This window comes from Oratosquilla oratoria, chromosome 9 (assembly GCF_046742065.1).
Source record: "Oratosquilla oratoria isolate Oo_2021 chromosome 9, ASM4674206v1, whole genome shotgun sequence".
NCBI lineage: Eukaryota > Metazoa > Arthropoda > Malacostraca > Stomatopoda > Squillidae > Oratosquilla > Oratosquilla oratoria.
In genome coordinates, this window is record NC_134785.1 from 57,331,908 (window position 1) to 57,349,407 (window position 17,500).

The window sequence follows — 17,500 nt, forward strand, 5'->3', positions numbered from 1 at the left end:
AGGAATAATCAAAGTCAAATAACAGTCACTTTACTTCAGCCGTCTTGATGTATAACCTGTAATCAGTGTGCTGGCTTCACATCAGACAGGCCAATACGTACTTCTGGCGTGAAAATTACCAATTTTACTCTTTATGTGACGTTACTAATTCTGAGACCGAAATCTATGTGATGTTATTTCAATGAGGAAACAGAAGGAATTGCAAGTGGCCGATCATTATTGTTTCAGTGAAATTACTCAGCTAGAAAATAATGAATCGTGTATGTTGATATCCTGAAAGAACAAAATGAGATTTAAGTTCGTGGGTCGCCACTTAGATGAGTGTCTAACAATATTCTAAACTGCAACTATTAACTATGATTTCTATCATCAATCATGAAGGTTGGGTTGATTCCCATGAATGAAAAAACAAAACAAACAAACAAACAAAAACAATATGTAGTCATTGCCGAATCAGAAATTATCCGAAGACAATGAAAATGATGCAAAACATACAAATGAACAAATAAATAAATAAGTATAGTAATAAGTAGAAAGATAAGTTGAAAGATCAATTAAATCAGTGAGCGATTAATGGATGAATAGATGAATAGATAGTTAAACAAATAAGTAAATGAATAAATAGATAAATAAACAGAAAAAGATAGATATAGGGGATAATTCAGAAAATTGTAAGTAAATAAATACTTACACAAGTGAATAATATTATTAAGAAATTGATCAATCAGTGGATGATTAAATGATTAAATAGAATTAAGTGAATAGGTAAACAAATAAAACAAACCAGAAATATAAAACTAATCAAGGATAATAACCAATATGGGTCGATATCATCCCAATCTTAATGGGGGGGTGTTTCTAGTGGAGTTCCCCAGGGCTCGGTTTTGGATCCCTTATTGTTCATTTTGTATATAAACGACTTGGACAGTGGGATTAATATTGGTATTAGTAAATTTGCGGATGACACTAAAATAGGACGCCTAATTAGGTCAGGAGTAGGTGCCGAGATTCTGCAGGAATATTTTAACAAATTGTTCACAAGGTCGGTGAAATGGCAAATGGAACTTCAATATCTCAAAGTGCAGCGTGTTAAATGTAGGGCCACACATCCTCGGAAGCAGATATAGAATAAATAATACGTTTTTAGAGAAAACTGAGTGCGAGAGAGACTTGGGAGTTCTGGTGAGTCCTGACCTTAAATCCAAGAAACAGTGCATTAGCGCCAGGAATAAAGTTAAAAGAGCATTAGGTTTCATTGCTAGGACGTTTACGAATAGAAGTACAGGTGTAATTATCAAACTCTATCTGGCGTTATTTAGACCCATCCTTGACTATGCGGTACAATTTTGGTCTCCGTCCTATAGAATGGACATCAATTCACTAAAATCAGTACAGAGGAGAATGATCAAAACGATACATGGGCTCAGAAATTTACCTTACGGGGAAAGGCTTAGACACGTTAACCTATACTCCCTGGAAAGACGTAAAGTGCGAGGTGATTTAATAGAGGTGTTCAAGTGAATTAAAGGCTTTAACAAGGGTGACGCAAGCAAGGTCATCATATTAAGACAACAGGGCAGGACTCACAATAATTAATTTTAATTGGATAAATTTAGATTTAAGAAGGAAATAGGCAAGAACAGGTTTACTAATAGACTAGTCAACGAAAGGAATAGACGTAGTTACCATATAGTGAGCACTAGAAATATCGGTTGTTTTAAGATGGGGGGTGACAGGTGGTAGTGGACATAGAACTACCTAGTATAGGACTTGTGGCCTCTTGCAGTCTCCTTCATTTTTATGTTCTTATATCATATCATTCATAATTTTTATATATGTTTGCGTGTCATAGGGTCATCCAATGTGTTTGTGCTTGTGTGTGTGTGTGTGTGTGTGTGTGTGTGTGTGTGTGTGTGTGTGTGTGTGTGTGTGTGTGTGTGTGATGTAAATACTATACCGATCCAGAGGAAGAAGCCACAAAATTCAAACTTAAGACGACACAATGTGACAACGTGAAAGACAACTTACCTAGTGCTATGAGACCGAGGCCTACATAGAGAACGACGTTAACGACCCCCGTCTGCCGGAACTTTCCGTCGGCGGTCTTTCCTTCGCCGCCTCCACCCTTGGACGAATCGCCCACCTGCGGAGAGGAGAACATTGACAGGAAGGAACTCTTTACCAGGATGGAATAATTCTCGATTTCTCCATTAAATGTGGCACCTTCAGAAGTGGTATATTGGCCCCAGGAAGATTTTGTTGAGGAGAGGAAAACATTGACAGGAAGGGACACTTTCCCAGGATGGAATAATTCTCGATTTCTCCATTAAATGTGGCACCTTCAGAAGTGGTATATTGTTCCCCAGGAAGATTTTGTTGAGGAGTTTTCTTCAGGTTAATGGGTAGTAATCCAAGGTAATGGGGTGAAGGCGTCGTCAAAAGAATGATTTTTTTCAGGAGCAGAATTTCAAGATAGGTTTTTATTTATCAATAAGAAGACATCATCAGAAATCTAATTTCGCCAGAAGATAGATTTGGCCGGGAGATTAAGTTTGTCAGGAGTTTGCGTCGCTATGAAAACCTTGATATATAGCTGCACTGGCAGAATGCCCATGCAGAGGTCAGGGAGGAAGCTCTTCCAGCCATCTTCAGTTGCTTAGTCAACTCAAGGTTAGTGAAAAAGGGGTCTCTGGGGCTCTAATATAAAAGCATCCCAACGGGCAGGATGAAACACAAGAACAGTGGGAGTTTGGTTCAGGAGCACTGGACATCCCACTGACCGATCAACCACTATGGTCAGCTGCCAAGAAACGGGTTATCTCCCCTCAAACGAGGGTGTCATGACAGCAAACGCTTATTACCTCATCAAGGTCACGTGTTGCGACCAGACGCTTGAAGAGGAAATCATGGTGGAGAGAGGAAAGAGGATTTGACTGATTGAGCTCATCATACAGTCACAAAATAGATAGACCCGAAGTGTGCCAGAGGACTGGAGGAGAGCATGCATAGTTTCACTTTACAAAGGAAAGGGGGTGGATATGGATGTAGTAGATTTAGAGGCATCAGCTTTTTTAAGTGTAGTTGGTAAGGTAATGAGGGTGTTCATTGAGAGGATTAGCGAGGGAGTGACTTATATATGCGAACCTAGCCCGACGATTTCCTTCGTCATTTCTTTGGACCTTTAATTTTGTAGGTATTGGTCCCCAACGGCCCATGTATCAAGATAGGATCTGAATTATTGCTGATTTATTGATGTCTATTTCCATGATTGTGAATTTTTGTTTAACTTAACACCCTTTTTCTTTATTTCTGTATGTCGGTAATATTTATGTTACAGATTTTCCTGAAGATGTCTCCTTACAGACGAAACGTTGAATAAATGAATCATTTTGGCAATCTGGTTTATGCCCACCCTCCAAATGGCAGAGTACTGGTTAGAAAGCTTGAGAATACCCATAAGAAGATTAACAACCTCCTTAATGCTGTCGACTTTAATAACGCATGCATATATATATATGTATATATATATATATATATATGTAACTCCACCATTACAGGTCCCAAGCCCGGATGAGAAAGGAGGAGGGTTGCTACGACAGGCCGAGCTAGCTGGTAGTGTAAAAACTCTTCTGCTCGTGAAACTCAACGACCAGCCTCGGAATCCAGACGGCTCTTTGGTAAAGAAGCCCTCAGCGGAAACTCTGAGGGAGGAAGAAGGGGCCTTCCATGATAGAGCCGGATGGAGGAACATGCTGGGACCACTGACAGGCATAACGCCTACTACTGGGAGCTGAAGTAAGAAGTAAGAATATATATATCTATACACATATGCAAAATGTCTCATAATTTACAAATAATGGCAGCAATAGCAAGGGTGTGATCTAATGATAGATCTTTTACGTCCTGGATATTTCTAAAGCGAAACTTGGGCAAAGTCCATACGGATGAATAGATCACAAAAAAGGGCACTATCGGAAACAGATCCTAAAGCATCCAGTGACTTCCAAGGCACTGTCCAGCACCCATAGCCACACCAGACGCATAGTGGCGCCGGCGTGTATACACAAAAGTGAGGAAAGTAGCATCAATCCCTCCGACACCGTGACGCTCTAAACAGGGTTTCTTCAAATGGTTTTATTTTGCTTAGGAGTTGTCACCGTAAGGATGGGTTAAGATTACGCAGGAGAGAGGACGATACAGTTGGGGTATAAGCAAAATGAATATAAGAATCAGTAAGCGTTGAGAGGAAGCAAGCATTCACAAAAGCAGGAGCTCGCAACATCAAAAGCAGGCGCCCACAACAGCGAAATGAGCTCCAGGAAGCAGCATAAGATAAATATAAGAAACATATATGTAGGTGATAGGAACAAATGTAGTAAGTGTCACTGTAATATTAACAGGGCAGAGACAAACACACACAGCAAGAATGGTAAGCGGAAGGATTTCCATGCATAGCAATAACACAAACTATGTACACATTAGGCACAAGTTCCTAAAATTATTAATCATAAACAAGAGGCAGTATCGAAAATAGTGTAAAGAATATCCCACAGAAGAAAGGCTCGGTATGCATCACGGACCTGCCTTCATGAGCACATCCCAGAAGGCAACCGAATCTGCACACGTGAGCAATCACGAACACACACTCGCAAGTACACTTACGTCATTCTCTGTAGACACAACACTAACGCCTTCCTCTTCTGGTTCCACGGCCTGTCCTTTCGTGGTCTACAAAATAATGTAATGTGTACAGTCTACAAAGAAGTGAAGTACTGTGGCTTAGAGGGTACAATAGAGAGCGAGCTACACTGACGCGTGGGGCACATTACATTATCGGCCAAGACACACTGAAAGCAGGATACAATGACAACAAAGGTACAATAGTGAGCGAGGCACAATGGGACAGACCCGAGCCTCAGCCATACCATATGATAACTATGCAAATATATATTTTGTCACCGAATCTTTAATATCATTCTATATAATGGTAGAAGTTTTTTTGTCGATAGAATTGTAATAATACGAAAGCTTGCATAGTTCCAGAAAGTATGGTGTCAGACTCGAGTGTTGGGCGAGGTACTATAGCTAGAGAGGTAGAGTTGACAGCAAAATGACATAATAGTGATGGGAATGTATTGGTCATTAAGAACAGACTGCACTTTGTATATCACAGTAGGTTCCATCATTTGTTCGTTGACTGTTTTCTCAATCGATGAAAGTGAGATCTTGCAATCACCACTTCTCCCTTGAGTTCGATGAGGGCAATTCTGTTGGAATCTGATCTCTATTGTGTCATTTCTGTGACTCACTATGGAATGAGGGACATGGTACACTGATCAGTACGATAAAGTGAAGAACAAGGTACATAAGCAAATAGCTTCTAGAGCAGTGGTTCCCAAACTGGGGATAAATTACCCCCTGGTGAGGAGGTAAAAAAAAATTCGGGGATAATAGAGGGGTGACAAAGAAAAGAAAAAAAAAAAAAATGAAAAATGAAAAAAAAAATGAAAAAAAAATTGCTGTACTCGGTAATAGGACTGATGTTAACTCAGTACGTATAGTTGTAAACCTGAAAAAAAAATTGAGAACCACTGCTTTAGACTCATCAAAGTGCACTGTCAATCAGGTAATAAATACAGTGGACACAGAAGCACATTAATTAATTATATAACGAGCAGGGCATTATCATGATGGAGTGACAATGGTGAGATAAATGTACAATATGCGCATGATATATGGGCTCACTTTATGAATGGAACGTATGGTGTGAAGGGCACATATTGTGAGTCCAAGGTAAGTTGTCAAAACGGCGTATATTACGATTACGTCACATCGTGAACAGAATATTTTCAGCAGAGTAATCACAGTATCGTTATAAGCACAGAAGGGACAGACTCCTGTTGTGTGTAAGATATATACAGGAAGAATGTCTATGAAACAGAAGCCCTATCACAGGCTTGGCTTTTATTCTTTGTACATATACTACTAAAACCTACGTATCATAACCATGACATAAAATATAAAATTATATAGAGCACGTGCGATCCAATAGTCTCGCAAGTGATTAGTGAAATTCGTGAAGTCACGGAAAAGTTGGTATGCCTGGCTATCTGATAAGTATAAATACATATAACATGAAAGATAAAAGTATATAGAGCACGCGGGATCCAATGGTCTCGCAGATCATTAGTGAAATTCGTAAAGTCACGGAAAAGTTGGTATGCCTCCCTATCTAATAAGTATAAATACATACATACATATGCCAAAGGCTTTTTCCCCCTTACACGGGAGGTAGCCAAAAAACAAAGGCATAGAAACCACACCCACCCATGGTTTCTATGCCTTTCTTTTCTGGCTGCCTCCCGTGTAAGTACCAATAAAGAAAATTAATGCCGAAGGCATAGTGGCATATGTTACCCTAATAAATGCAGGGTTGCCAACCGAAGGACGACCAAAAGGCATTCTTTAAAACCCATCACCTGATACGTCAGAATTGTTCGTACTACACGAGAAATGATACTCTTTTAGCTCATGTGTACATGCATAAAGGAGGAATACCAGCAAAGAAAGTGAAGATGAGGAGCTTGTTCAAGATGGCGCGTAGCTGCCGTCGAAGCCGTCACATTTGCCTTATACGTTTGGACTGTTAGAATCGGAGTGCGGAATTCGAGCCCACATCTAAACGAATACTAGATCAACACGCTTCTGATTACACCATCAGCGTACACTAGTAAAGAGAAATCAAAACAATCCGGTTTTCTTGAGGGACGGCAAATATCGTGTGGTCATGACAAAGCCCTGGTCCTTTGACGACATAAAATGCTTAACCTGGTATCGCGTTCTTGTGTCCACATAAGACCTCAGGTACTACTACTGACCCGTGCTTGAGGAATGAGATCCGGCGCTTGCCATAACACTATTTGATGCATCCCTGTGTCTAGAAAACCAACTCATAATTGTGCTTATGGTGACGAGGAACCTACACCAGAAGACGCTTAGGCTTCGACTGAAGTTCCCCCCCCCACTCCATCCTCAATCTTTGCCTCCATGTACTAAATAGGCGGGTAGACACAGGAAACTCCCCAGTCAATCTGAAGTATGTAAGAATGTATAAAAAAATGACAATGAATAGATCAATATAATTGATAGGAGGTAAAATGCCAAACAATTAGCCTATACCAGCACAGAGATCACGTACTGTAAATTATGAGACAGAAATTATCGAAGTTAACGCCAGAGGCAACGTAAAGTATGAAAACTAACAAATCTTGACAAAATTCATAGAATAAATTGACCACAATTCGAGGAAAGTCGGGACCCAACGATAGTGCCTGATAGCGCTTATCGCAAACTAGATGAAAAATATATATTGATAAATTCCAGTACTAGTTTTACGTATCTTACGAGACGAAAATGATCTAAGCAAATTTCAAACGCGACGTAAAATATGAGACCGAACAAATCTTGCTAGAGGCCATAGATCAAATCTAAATTACAATTGGAAAAATGCCGGGTAGCCTGATAACAGACAACTGTTATCACAAATAAAACTTAACACATCCAGTAGATCAGTGCAGGTAATAATAGCGAAAAAGGCACGGAGGGTCTGAAGATATACAAGCTTAATAACATGCAACCTTACGCCTTCAGCCCATGTCGACGGAAATTCGACATCTTGCATGATTGATTTATAATGCTCTAATTTTCTCTACATTGAACAAATGCGTGACAAAGAAGAAATTCTCATCGTAAATAAATCATTCACAGTGTCGGTAAGGCTTGTGTCCTTTACGTGACAAACTTGGAAATTGGATTTCTTTCAACCAAATAGGAATGTAGGAATATTATCTCTCAGCCAAAGTGAGGAGTTCACGCCAAGAGACGCTAAACTGCGACAATGGCCCGATATCCTTTCCCTAAAGTAGCGTTTCTCAACCTTTTTACCCTTAAGTAACCTTTAAGATAAATTGTATGTCTCAAGGAACCATTGCGCAAAAGAAAAAAAACAAAAAAACATATACCATATCTTTCTCATTTCATTTTCATCGTAATAATAGGTTAGATAGGATGATGTCTATATTACATTATTACAATAACCAAGAATATGTCGTGCGTGTTTAATTATATTACGTATATGAAATTAAAAAATCAAAAGTGCATTAGCTTATCTCACTTGTTCTCGCGGAACCCTTAGGGACCTTTTGCGGAACCTTAGGGTTCCGGGGAACCCTAAGGTTGAGGAACGATGCCCTAGAGTGTCCAAGCAACCAGGACAAGTATCTTCGCTAGTTACTGAAGATTGAACTTATGGAGAGAGATCGAGACACGATATGCCACCCTGGCCTTTCGCCGCCCTTGCTATGTGCGCGTTGACCTATCGGGTGAAAAAATTTCATTCGAAAGAATGTCAGGACAAATTTGGTGAGTAATGCAGACTGCTAGATAACATCAAATGCATCACCACCTTTGTCATACTAAAGGCAACTTGTCTTTCTCGATACTATAACTAATCCTCGCTATCTCCCTGCCATAAAAAAAAAAAAAAAAAAAAAATCAAATGTGCGGAAAAATTACATTGTTATTTACGAGGCAACCCAAATTTCGGATAGTCTTGTACGTGTATAATATTTCTATTCTACTAGAAATTAGTAAAAACTGCATTGAGATTTCGGTAATTATATTTTAAAGCAACAACGACACATGTTGCATCAGTAGTTACCCATGATTGTAACAACTCAAGCTTTCTTATTCTTCATGGGTTCCACCATGGTTGGAAAAGAAAACGGGTTCCACATGGTTGAAAAAGAAAACGATCAATATTCTAAGGATAAGAAAGTTTGGCAAAAGGTCCCAAAAGTATAGCTCTCAACGCGTACGCTCTTGGGATTTTTTATTTTTTATTTTTATGATTCTCCCTTGCTTAACAGGGCTCCATGAGGACGGAATGATTTTAAATTCCTTTGGAAAAAGGAAAGAGTCTTTGACAGAATGAAAATATTTCTTTGGGGTTTACCCTGACATGAAAAGGCTCGATGAAAAGTAAAAGAAGCTTGATGGAAGAAAGAAACCTTTTTTCTTTTTCTCAGGGTTTTGCTTGATATGATTTTTTCTTCAGATTTCTCTGAAGCATTCGATACAAAAAATTGAGTTTTTCCAAAATCGGATGTGTTGACTAGGAAAAAGTAGAATTCCTTCAAGCATAGATGCGTTCGACAAGGAAAAAGTAAATTTGTTTACTAATATTCTTTTACGATCAACTGTAAAACTATGGTTCTTAATGCAACAGAAAAAGATGTGAGTTTTGCTCAAACTCGAATGCGACTGTGGAAGATAAGGATACATTTCCCAAGTGATTCCCTCTTCCATTAAAACACGTACCAAAACAAGATCACGTGACTTACATTGACGTCCCGGTATCCACACGACCAAAAGAAAAGTCACTTTGGAAAACAAGAATTCAAGTTATATAAAAGAAATTGGTTAAGAAAAATTCTATTGATACAAAATCCTCAAGATGATCGTCATAGGTGCCCAGCCTTGATGGTCCACTGCAGGACCGAAGGGGGACGACACTCCCTCCGTTGCGCCTCTGTACCACGATAGCTCAGGCCCGCTTGGTAAAGTGGAGTGGATGGCACAAAGTGTACTGTATAGGAAGAGTCGAGCGCGTTGGAATGTCCGCAGTGGTTTTGCATGGAGCCTAAAACCAGTAAAATCAACTTGGTCACACTAATTTGGCGCCAGCACACTATAGTACGCCTTTAGTGGGTTATTGCAGTGAAGGTTTGAGCAGCCATGAAAGGGCGATTTGAACAATGGCCAAGCACTCCCGCATTCGAGGTAGGAATGTTATACCCTCTGCTCTTCGACGACTCCTTTTTACGATGAAGAAATGGTCAAAATTTAGCAATAACGACGACGGCAATAATGACGACGACCATAACGACTATACGGGTAACTCGTAGTCACAAGAATTACACTTTCCTTAGTTGCCGTGTAGGCCTATTGTGTCGTCTTAAATTGTCATTGAAAAGTAATTAGCTTGTGGGGGATTTGTGTGTTAGTGTATTGTGTTTCATACGTTGCTCAGCGTTTTTATAATACAACGTTTAGAAACAGATTCATGAAATAGAAGGTCTCCCTCAAAATCCTGTCTGTCTCATTTTCTGTTACCCGGAACTCCTCCTTCATCTCACTTTCCACCTAACCTTCCTTTTCCTCTTCTATTACCCTCCACTACACTTGTGCAGCAACCATCTCCTCACCTGAACCCCTTTTACGATTGCTATAACTCGGCCATCTGCGATGCAATTGCAAAGGATTGATCACGAAGCACAATCCAACCCCACACCGCCATTCCCGTCCACCTCCGCCGACATTCCCAATTTGTGCAATCGCTGCTGCACAAACAAAAGTTCAGTCAGGTAATGGTAGTAGTATTGAGTTTCGAGGGCAATTACGACCGCGGGGCCGCTAAAACGTAGAAATTCGTCTTTAATTATTTTCGCAAGTGAGGCATGATACCGTTTGAGTGTAACACTTAGAACACGATCCTGTTTTTTTTTTTTAAGTTTAATTAAATTTTTGTGCTGTCGGAGCTGCTGCTATACAAAATATATATGTGTGTGCGCGCGCGCGTGTATGTGCGTGTGTGTGTGTGTGTGTCTATGTGTGTGCGTGTGTGTGTGTGTGTGTGTGTGTGTGCGTGCGTGCGTGTGTGTGTGTGTGTGTGTGTATGTGTGTGCGTGTGTGTGTGTGTGTGTGTGTGTATGTGTGTGTGTGTGTGTGTGTGTGTGTGTGTGTGTGTGTGTGTGTGTGTGTGTGTGTGTGTGTGTGTGTGTGTGTGTGTGTTTGTGAGTGGAAAGGGTAGTGAGGTAAACACCAAAAAGATCGTAGGAGTTTTATTACTAACGTTTCGTCCTTAAGAGGACTTCCTCAGAGTATACACTCAGAAAAATATTCACAGCTTATATACTTCACTTTCCTTACCCCGTTCCTCCCCGATCTCCGTCCGTCCTTCGCTCCGCTTCACCTCAAACAAAGTCGCTAGTCAACTTTGATAATTTGAGAAATTCTTCTTTATGTTTAATTTGCAAGGCCTTGAAGCGATGCACGCTGCTTCGATTATTTTTCTTTCTCGTTTTCTTAGTCCTTTGTGGAGCACCTCTGTATTTTCCCAGTCAGGAAGAAGGTCAAAATTGTCTATATGAACCACTAGTAAATTTGATGTCGGGTGGGCTTCTATTTAATGTTTTTTTTTTTCTATCTCGATTGTCTCACTCATAAATTAAGCAATAAAACTTAGTGTAGCCCATCTACATTCCAAGTAAAAGTGCCACAACAAGTTCCTCCATAACAACTGGACATCATTGCAGCATAACAGACCATTTTCAAGTGAGAAAATGTCCTCAAAAATACTGTGTGTGTGTGTGTGTGTGTGTGTGTGTGTGTGTGTGTGTGTGTGTGTGTGTGTGTGTGTGTGTGTGTGTGTGTGTGTGTGTGTGTGTGTGTGTGTGTGTGTGTGTGTGTGTGTGAGTGTGTGTGTGTGTGTTGTGTGTATTTGCGTGTGTGTATATGTTTGCGTGTGCGTGCGTGTTTGTTTATGCTTGTGAATCTGAAATTGTTTCTGTTCTGACAAGTTAATTTGGAACTCCGGACAACTCGATTAAATTTATCTTTCTCTCAGCAAATATAATTTTAATCCGAAGAATTCCCGGGAAAGAAATCTATGAATAAAAGCAAAGCGACAAATCCTCACAGTCCCGCGCATGCGCACGGGACCCGTATCGTCCGCCATCATCATTTTCCATTGCTTTATTTGAAGCTATTTCCTCCCGGCTGAGGTACTGATGCACCGTATGTATCGAACTTGTTGCACGGAGCTCACCGCTACTCTGTGTCTCCATCTGTGGCTGTCGTGCGTGTCTAAGTCACTCACCTGAAAGTGGTTAAGTCACTAGTGGGCACATTGCATGTCGCGTGCCACAGTGACGCACTCACCCCTCAGTCCATCCCCCGAACTTAACTCTACCTCGTCTCTTCTGCCGCATATTATCATCGTTACCATTATCATCATTATTTGTGTTCGGGTTCATTATGGACCAAATGGTCGGTTGGGTGTTTGTATTTGCATGAAATGTCCTCTCTCCCCGCCTCTCTCTCTCTCTCTCTCTCTCTCTCTCTCTCTCTCTCTCTCTCTCTCTCTCTCTCTCTCTCTCTCTCTCTCTCTCTCTTTCTGTACACGTGAACAATATTACGTAGCCGTTTTAATCTAATGATTACTTTCATTTTTTCCAGTTTTGAATTTTTAATGGACTAAAAAGCCTCACATTGGTCTTTTTGTTAATACTATTTCGTTCTCTCTCTCTGCCCGACGTCAGAACTGATTTTTATTAATTTATTTATTTACTTATTTATCTTATTTATTCATTTATTTATCTACTTGTTTATCTATTTATTTATCTATTTATTTTTATTTATTTATTTATTATTTTATTATATTTATTATACAACTTCTGCAAATGCTTTGTCATTCTCTCTCCCTGGTCGTTCTATGGATCAGTCTTACCTCGACCTTTTGTAAATTTTGCTTCTTTCCTTGTCAGTACATATTCTGCCTTGCTTTCAGGTGATCTTCTTAACCACTTTCTTAACTTTAAAGTTTTGTTCTTTACTGCCCTTTTAACCTCCTAATTCCACCAAGCCGTGCGTCTTTTTCTATCTCCTCCAATCCAATCTAATCATAACGTTTCTTCTGCTACTTCGGTGATTGCTTCTTTCGAAATGGCCCAACCTTTCTTCCTACTCGTCATTTTATTTCTTCATTTTTTTTTTTGTAAGTTTAGTTACATAAGCATTTTTTTCTCTCCCTCTTGTAAACTTTTTGGTTTTATTAGTTTTCTTTTTCTACTTTGCTCTGGTTTGACCTTACCAACCTTAAGATTATACGCACACACACACACACACACACACACACACACACACACACACACACACACACACACACACACACACACACACACACACACACACACACACACACACACACACACACACACACACACACACACACACACACACACACACACACACACACACACACACACACACACACACACACACACACACACACACACACACACACACACACACACACACACACTCGGTGGCGGAGTGGTAAAGCACTGGCCTCACAAGCCAGAGAACCGGGGTTCGATTCCCCGGCCGGGCGGAGATAAGTTGGGTTTGTCTCCTTTCACGTGTAACCCCTGTTCACCAGTGAGTAGGTACACATTTTTAGTCAACCACAATGGACTTTAATTCTAAGCCATCAACATCGGGAGACCTGGTGGAGGTCTCAGACATACCCAGAGATTGAAACGCAGTACGGCCAAGGACTTGAACCCTGGCTACCGCGTGACACGTGCTAGGGACTTAGCTGATTGCTCCATCAAGAAAGGTTGATGAAGCAATCGGTTAAGTCCCTAGCACTTGTCACGCGCTAGCCAGATTCGAGTTCTTGGCCGTACTGCATTTCAATTTCTGCATGTTGACCTCCATCGGGTCTTCCGATGTTGATGGCTTAGAATTAAATTGCATTGGGGTTGATAAATATATATGTATATATATATATATATATATATATATATATATATATATATATACAATATATATATATATATATATACAGGGTGTCCATAAAGTCTGGGTACATAGGAGATTTTACTATTTATTCATCTTTATCATTTTTCCTCCTCAGAATGAAGATGGCCTTGTCTAAAGAAGAACGAATCAATTTGGTACTCTTAAGTGGACAAGAAGGATGGAAGAGAGATTTAAACCCCATGAGAGAACGCATTACCAGTCAGTGTGCTGAAATCGACGGCAATGAGAGCCTATTTCATCGAGTCCACCTGAATTTTGTAAAACGCATCAAATTATGCATTGAAAATGATGGAAATCATGTTGAAAACATTATTTATCAACATTAAAATCAAATACAATTTTGTTTTAAGAGTTATGCATTTTTACCATGTACCCAGACTTTATAGACCCCCTGTATTTATATGTATACACATATGTATATATATATATATACATATATATATATATACATATACATATATATATATATATATACATATACATATTTATATATATATATATATATACATATACATATATATATACATATTTATATACATATATATATATATATATATATACATATATATATATATATATATATATATATATATATATATATGTTGCCAACAGGAATGGTATTGGCTGTGTTCAGGACAGCGCTCCAGAAGTTAGGGAGTTCAGAGATGACGATGACGACGATTCATAGTGCAATACTCTAGTGTGGTTCGAGCGTCCGCGTGTGTTATATTGAATTGCCTCAGCAGCCGTGAGGTAAGTGTCTTTTTTTGTCGCGTGTGGAGTATCAATTTTCTGAGTGCATTCACAAATAAAGTATCTTGCCTTGAGTCGGAGCGCCAAAGACGAAAACGAAGGGTGAAGGCGAAGGCAAACAGAAGGAATAAGCAATGGAAAGAGTAGAGTAATATAAAGGAAGAAAAAAAAAAGAAGAAATAAAAAAATACAACATAAAGGAAAAAAGAGAAATGGGGAATGCATGAAGAAGGTAAAGAAGAAGAGAATCCAGGGAAGAAGGAGAGGAAAGGAAAGATTCAATCTACATACCAACAGCTTTTTCCCCCTTACAAGGAAGATAGCCATGTCAAAGGCACGTACCTATTCCCATCCACCCCACTCCCCTCTACCACCCTTCCCCCCCTCTCATCTTAGCTCCTCATGGATGACGGGTCATCCCTGTATCCCGCCCACTGCCCAGGATCAGAAACAATGTAGCAAGACACAGAACATCCACAGCAAGGCCGCTTCACTTAATCGGCGACCTTCCCTCTCTGTCCCCTCATGCAGAGAAAGAGAAAACGGGGAGAAATCCCTTCGAGCTGCATCAAAATATCATTTACACATAAGCAACCATTACCCCCCCCATCCCCCGCCCCTCCCTTCCTTGCATAATAGTATTATCTATACACAACTACTCTCCACTCATCCCTATATCCTGTCCTCTCCCTTCCTTACACAACAGACATGCCCTTCCTGCTCATTGTCCCTTGTACCCCATCCATCCACCTCATCCTCGGTCGTCCCCTCATGTTCACTCCATCCACTTCTGCCTTGCAAACCTCTTTTACTAATCTTTCTTTACCCTTAATTTCTATGTGTCCAAACCATCCCAATACTCTTTCATCATCCCTATCTACGAAAACAGAAGGGGAAGAGAAGAGAAAAGGGGAAGGAGGAGAAAGAGTAAATTTGGAGAAAGAAGAGGAGGAAGAGGAGAAGGAAAAGGAAGAAGGTTTTATAAACGGTTCGGGTCACAGGTAGTATTGACTTTGAGGGCGAAAGTAAAAACACAAGAGGAGGATAGCGGGCGATGAGGAGGAGGGAGGGGGAGAGGGAGAGACAGGGGGAGGAACAAATGTGGGTGGGGGGTGGTGGTGGGGGAGGAGAAAATCTTGGCAATTTTCCAGAGGTAAATTGGCGTAATCCAAGCTAGTCCAGCGGAAAAGAGCCCATTTTTTTTGCCACACCCTGTAATTGCACCCCGTTTGGCGTTAAAATCTTGGCTGAAGAAAAATAGTCTAAAAGTAGGTTAGGCGTAATTGCCTGCACACGGGCGCTGAATTGCTCACGTAAGCACGAACACGTAAGCAAACACACACACACACGCGCGCGCATACACACACACACACACACACACACACACACACACACACACACACACACACACACACACACACACACACACACACACACACACACACACGGTTCGATGGCGGAGTAGTACCATTCACAACCACTAACCCGGTGGTCCGAGTTCGATTCCCGCCCATGGCTAAAAATATTTCATCATCGCTGCACTGCGAGCCGGTACTCGAACTCTCGTGGGCAAGGAGTTGGGTGTATAGGTGTGTGTATGGTTGCACCATTATCCTTATGTCGGGGATATATGATCTCTGAGATCATATCCGGGAGGGTAATATCTGTCGATCATGAGTCCATCACGTGATGCAAGACTATGGGTGGATCATAAACAAGCACACACAAGCACACATACGCGCACGCACACACAGGCACACGTAAGCGCGCACACACACAAACATCCACATTAAGATATTTTTTTTTCCTAAGGTGATGGAATCTTATACTTGAATGGGACAGAGTCAGTGCGTGTGAACGGAAGATTTTAAACATAATTTTCGTTGTAGATGTAAGAATTTACATATGTTTTTCTTATTCAGGAAGGAACATCTGAGTACGAAAAGCAACGCACGATAAACTTAATAAGAAACATCGGGACTAAATAAGAATGAATATGAGAATACAAGACAATTTAACTCAAGAGCGGTAGGGATTCAGAAATGGAAATGGCATGGAAAATGCCATCTTTGCCCTAAGGATGCTACTATAGAAAGCTATAGAAATGCAAAGAAATTTCTATTGTTTTATTGATTTCGCAAAGGCTTTTGATATGAAATGATATGAAAAAATAGCAAAAATACTGAGAGAGGATTAGTTAAGGAAATAAGGACATTAGATTAATTGCAAATTTGTTCTGGGACCAAAGAGTTGCATTCCGCACAGATAATGGTAAAATGGAATAGGCAGATACTGAGGGAAAATTGACAGGAACTGATACAGTCAATAGATATGACATGCAAGCAGAGAGGTCTAAGAATTAACTTTAACAAAATCGAATCAATAGCCATTACCACGGGACAACAAGAGATTACATTGAATATAATGCTACAGCAACAGAGAACAAAAGAAGCGATGAAATCTAAAAACTTGGTAATTGTGATAAAGAAAAAGATTGACTGCGAAGAAAAAATAGGTGAAAGAATAGCCATAGCAAAAGAGGCATTTAAGGAAACTGCTGTCAACTATGAATATGTACATGGGTATTAGAAAACGGATGCTGAAGTGTGTTGTGTCGTCGACGTTGATGCATGGATGCGAGGCTTGGACAATCAAAGAAAAGAGCAAGAAAAAGTTGGAAGCGACAGAAATGTGGTTTTACAGAAGAATGCTCAGGATCCCCTAGGCTGTCAGAGTTATGAATGAGGAGGTACTGAGGCGGAGAATTAGTGAGAGATTGTTTACTTGGAAGAGTGGAAGGGAAGAGATCAAGGGGAAGGCAGAGGATAAAATTCATGAACATCCTCATAAACTGCGTTGAAGGAGAGCAGATGATGAGGAGGCTCGCGGTTGAAGGGGAAGTTGGGGACGACGTCATGTGACATCATATCGGTAAGGTAAAGGGTAACTCAGTCGTTAACGTTCGAATGAAGTCCCAGCTGGAAAATTCATCAAATTAAAAGGGTAAAATCGTTTTGAATCTAATCCTGTGGATTTGTAATGTGTTTCAAAAGGGAAAGGAGAGAAGAAAATATTTGAACAA

The 17,500-nt window shown here is 40.2% G+C and overlaps 1 protein-coding gene across 10 annotated transcripts in view; it reads right to left on the minus strand.

Annotated features, from left to right (window-relative positions):
• The window catches only part of LOC143028445 (uncharacterized), a 407,331-nt gene that overhangs the window by 21,080 nt on the left and 368,751 nt on the right, over nt 1-17,500 (minus strand). For 4 of the 10 annotated variants that reach the window (XM_076190551.1, XM_076190550.1, XM_076190553.1 and 1 more), the window contains 2 exons: nt 4,663-4,728; nt 2,029-2,143 (listed from right to left, as the gene is read on the minus strand). In XM_076190551.1, coding sequence (XP_076046666.1) covers nt 2,029-2,143; nt 4,663-4,728 — 181 coding nt within the window. Of the gene's footprint in view, nt 1-2,028; nt 2,144-4,662; nt 4,729-17,500 lie in introns of those variants that run through there. The other 6 variants (XM_076190555.1, XM_076190552.1, XM_076190556.1 and 3 more) reach the window with 3 other exon arrangements.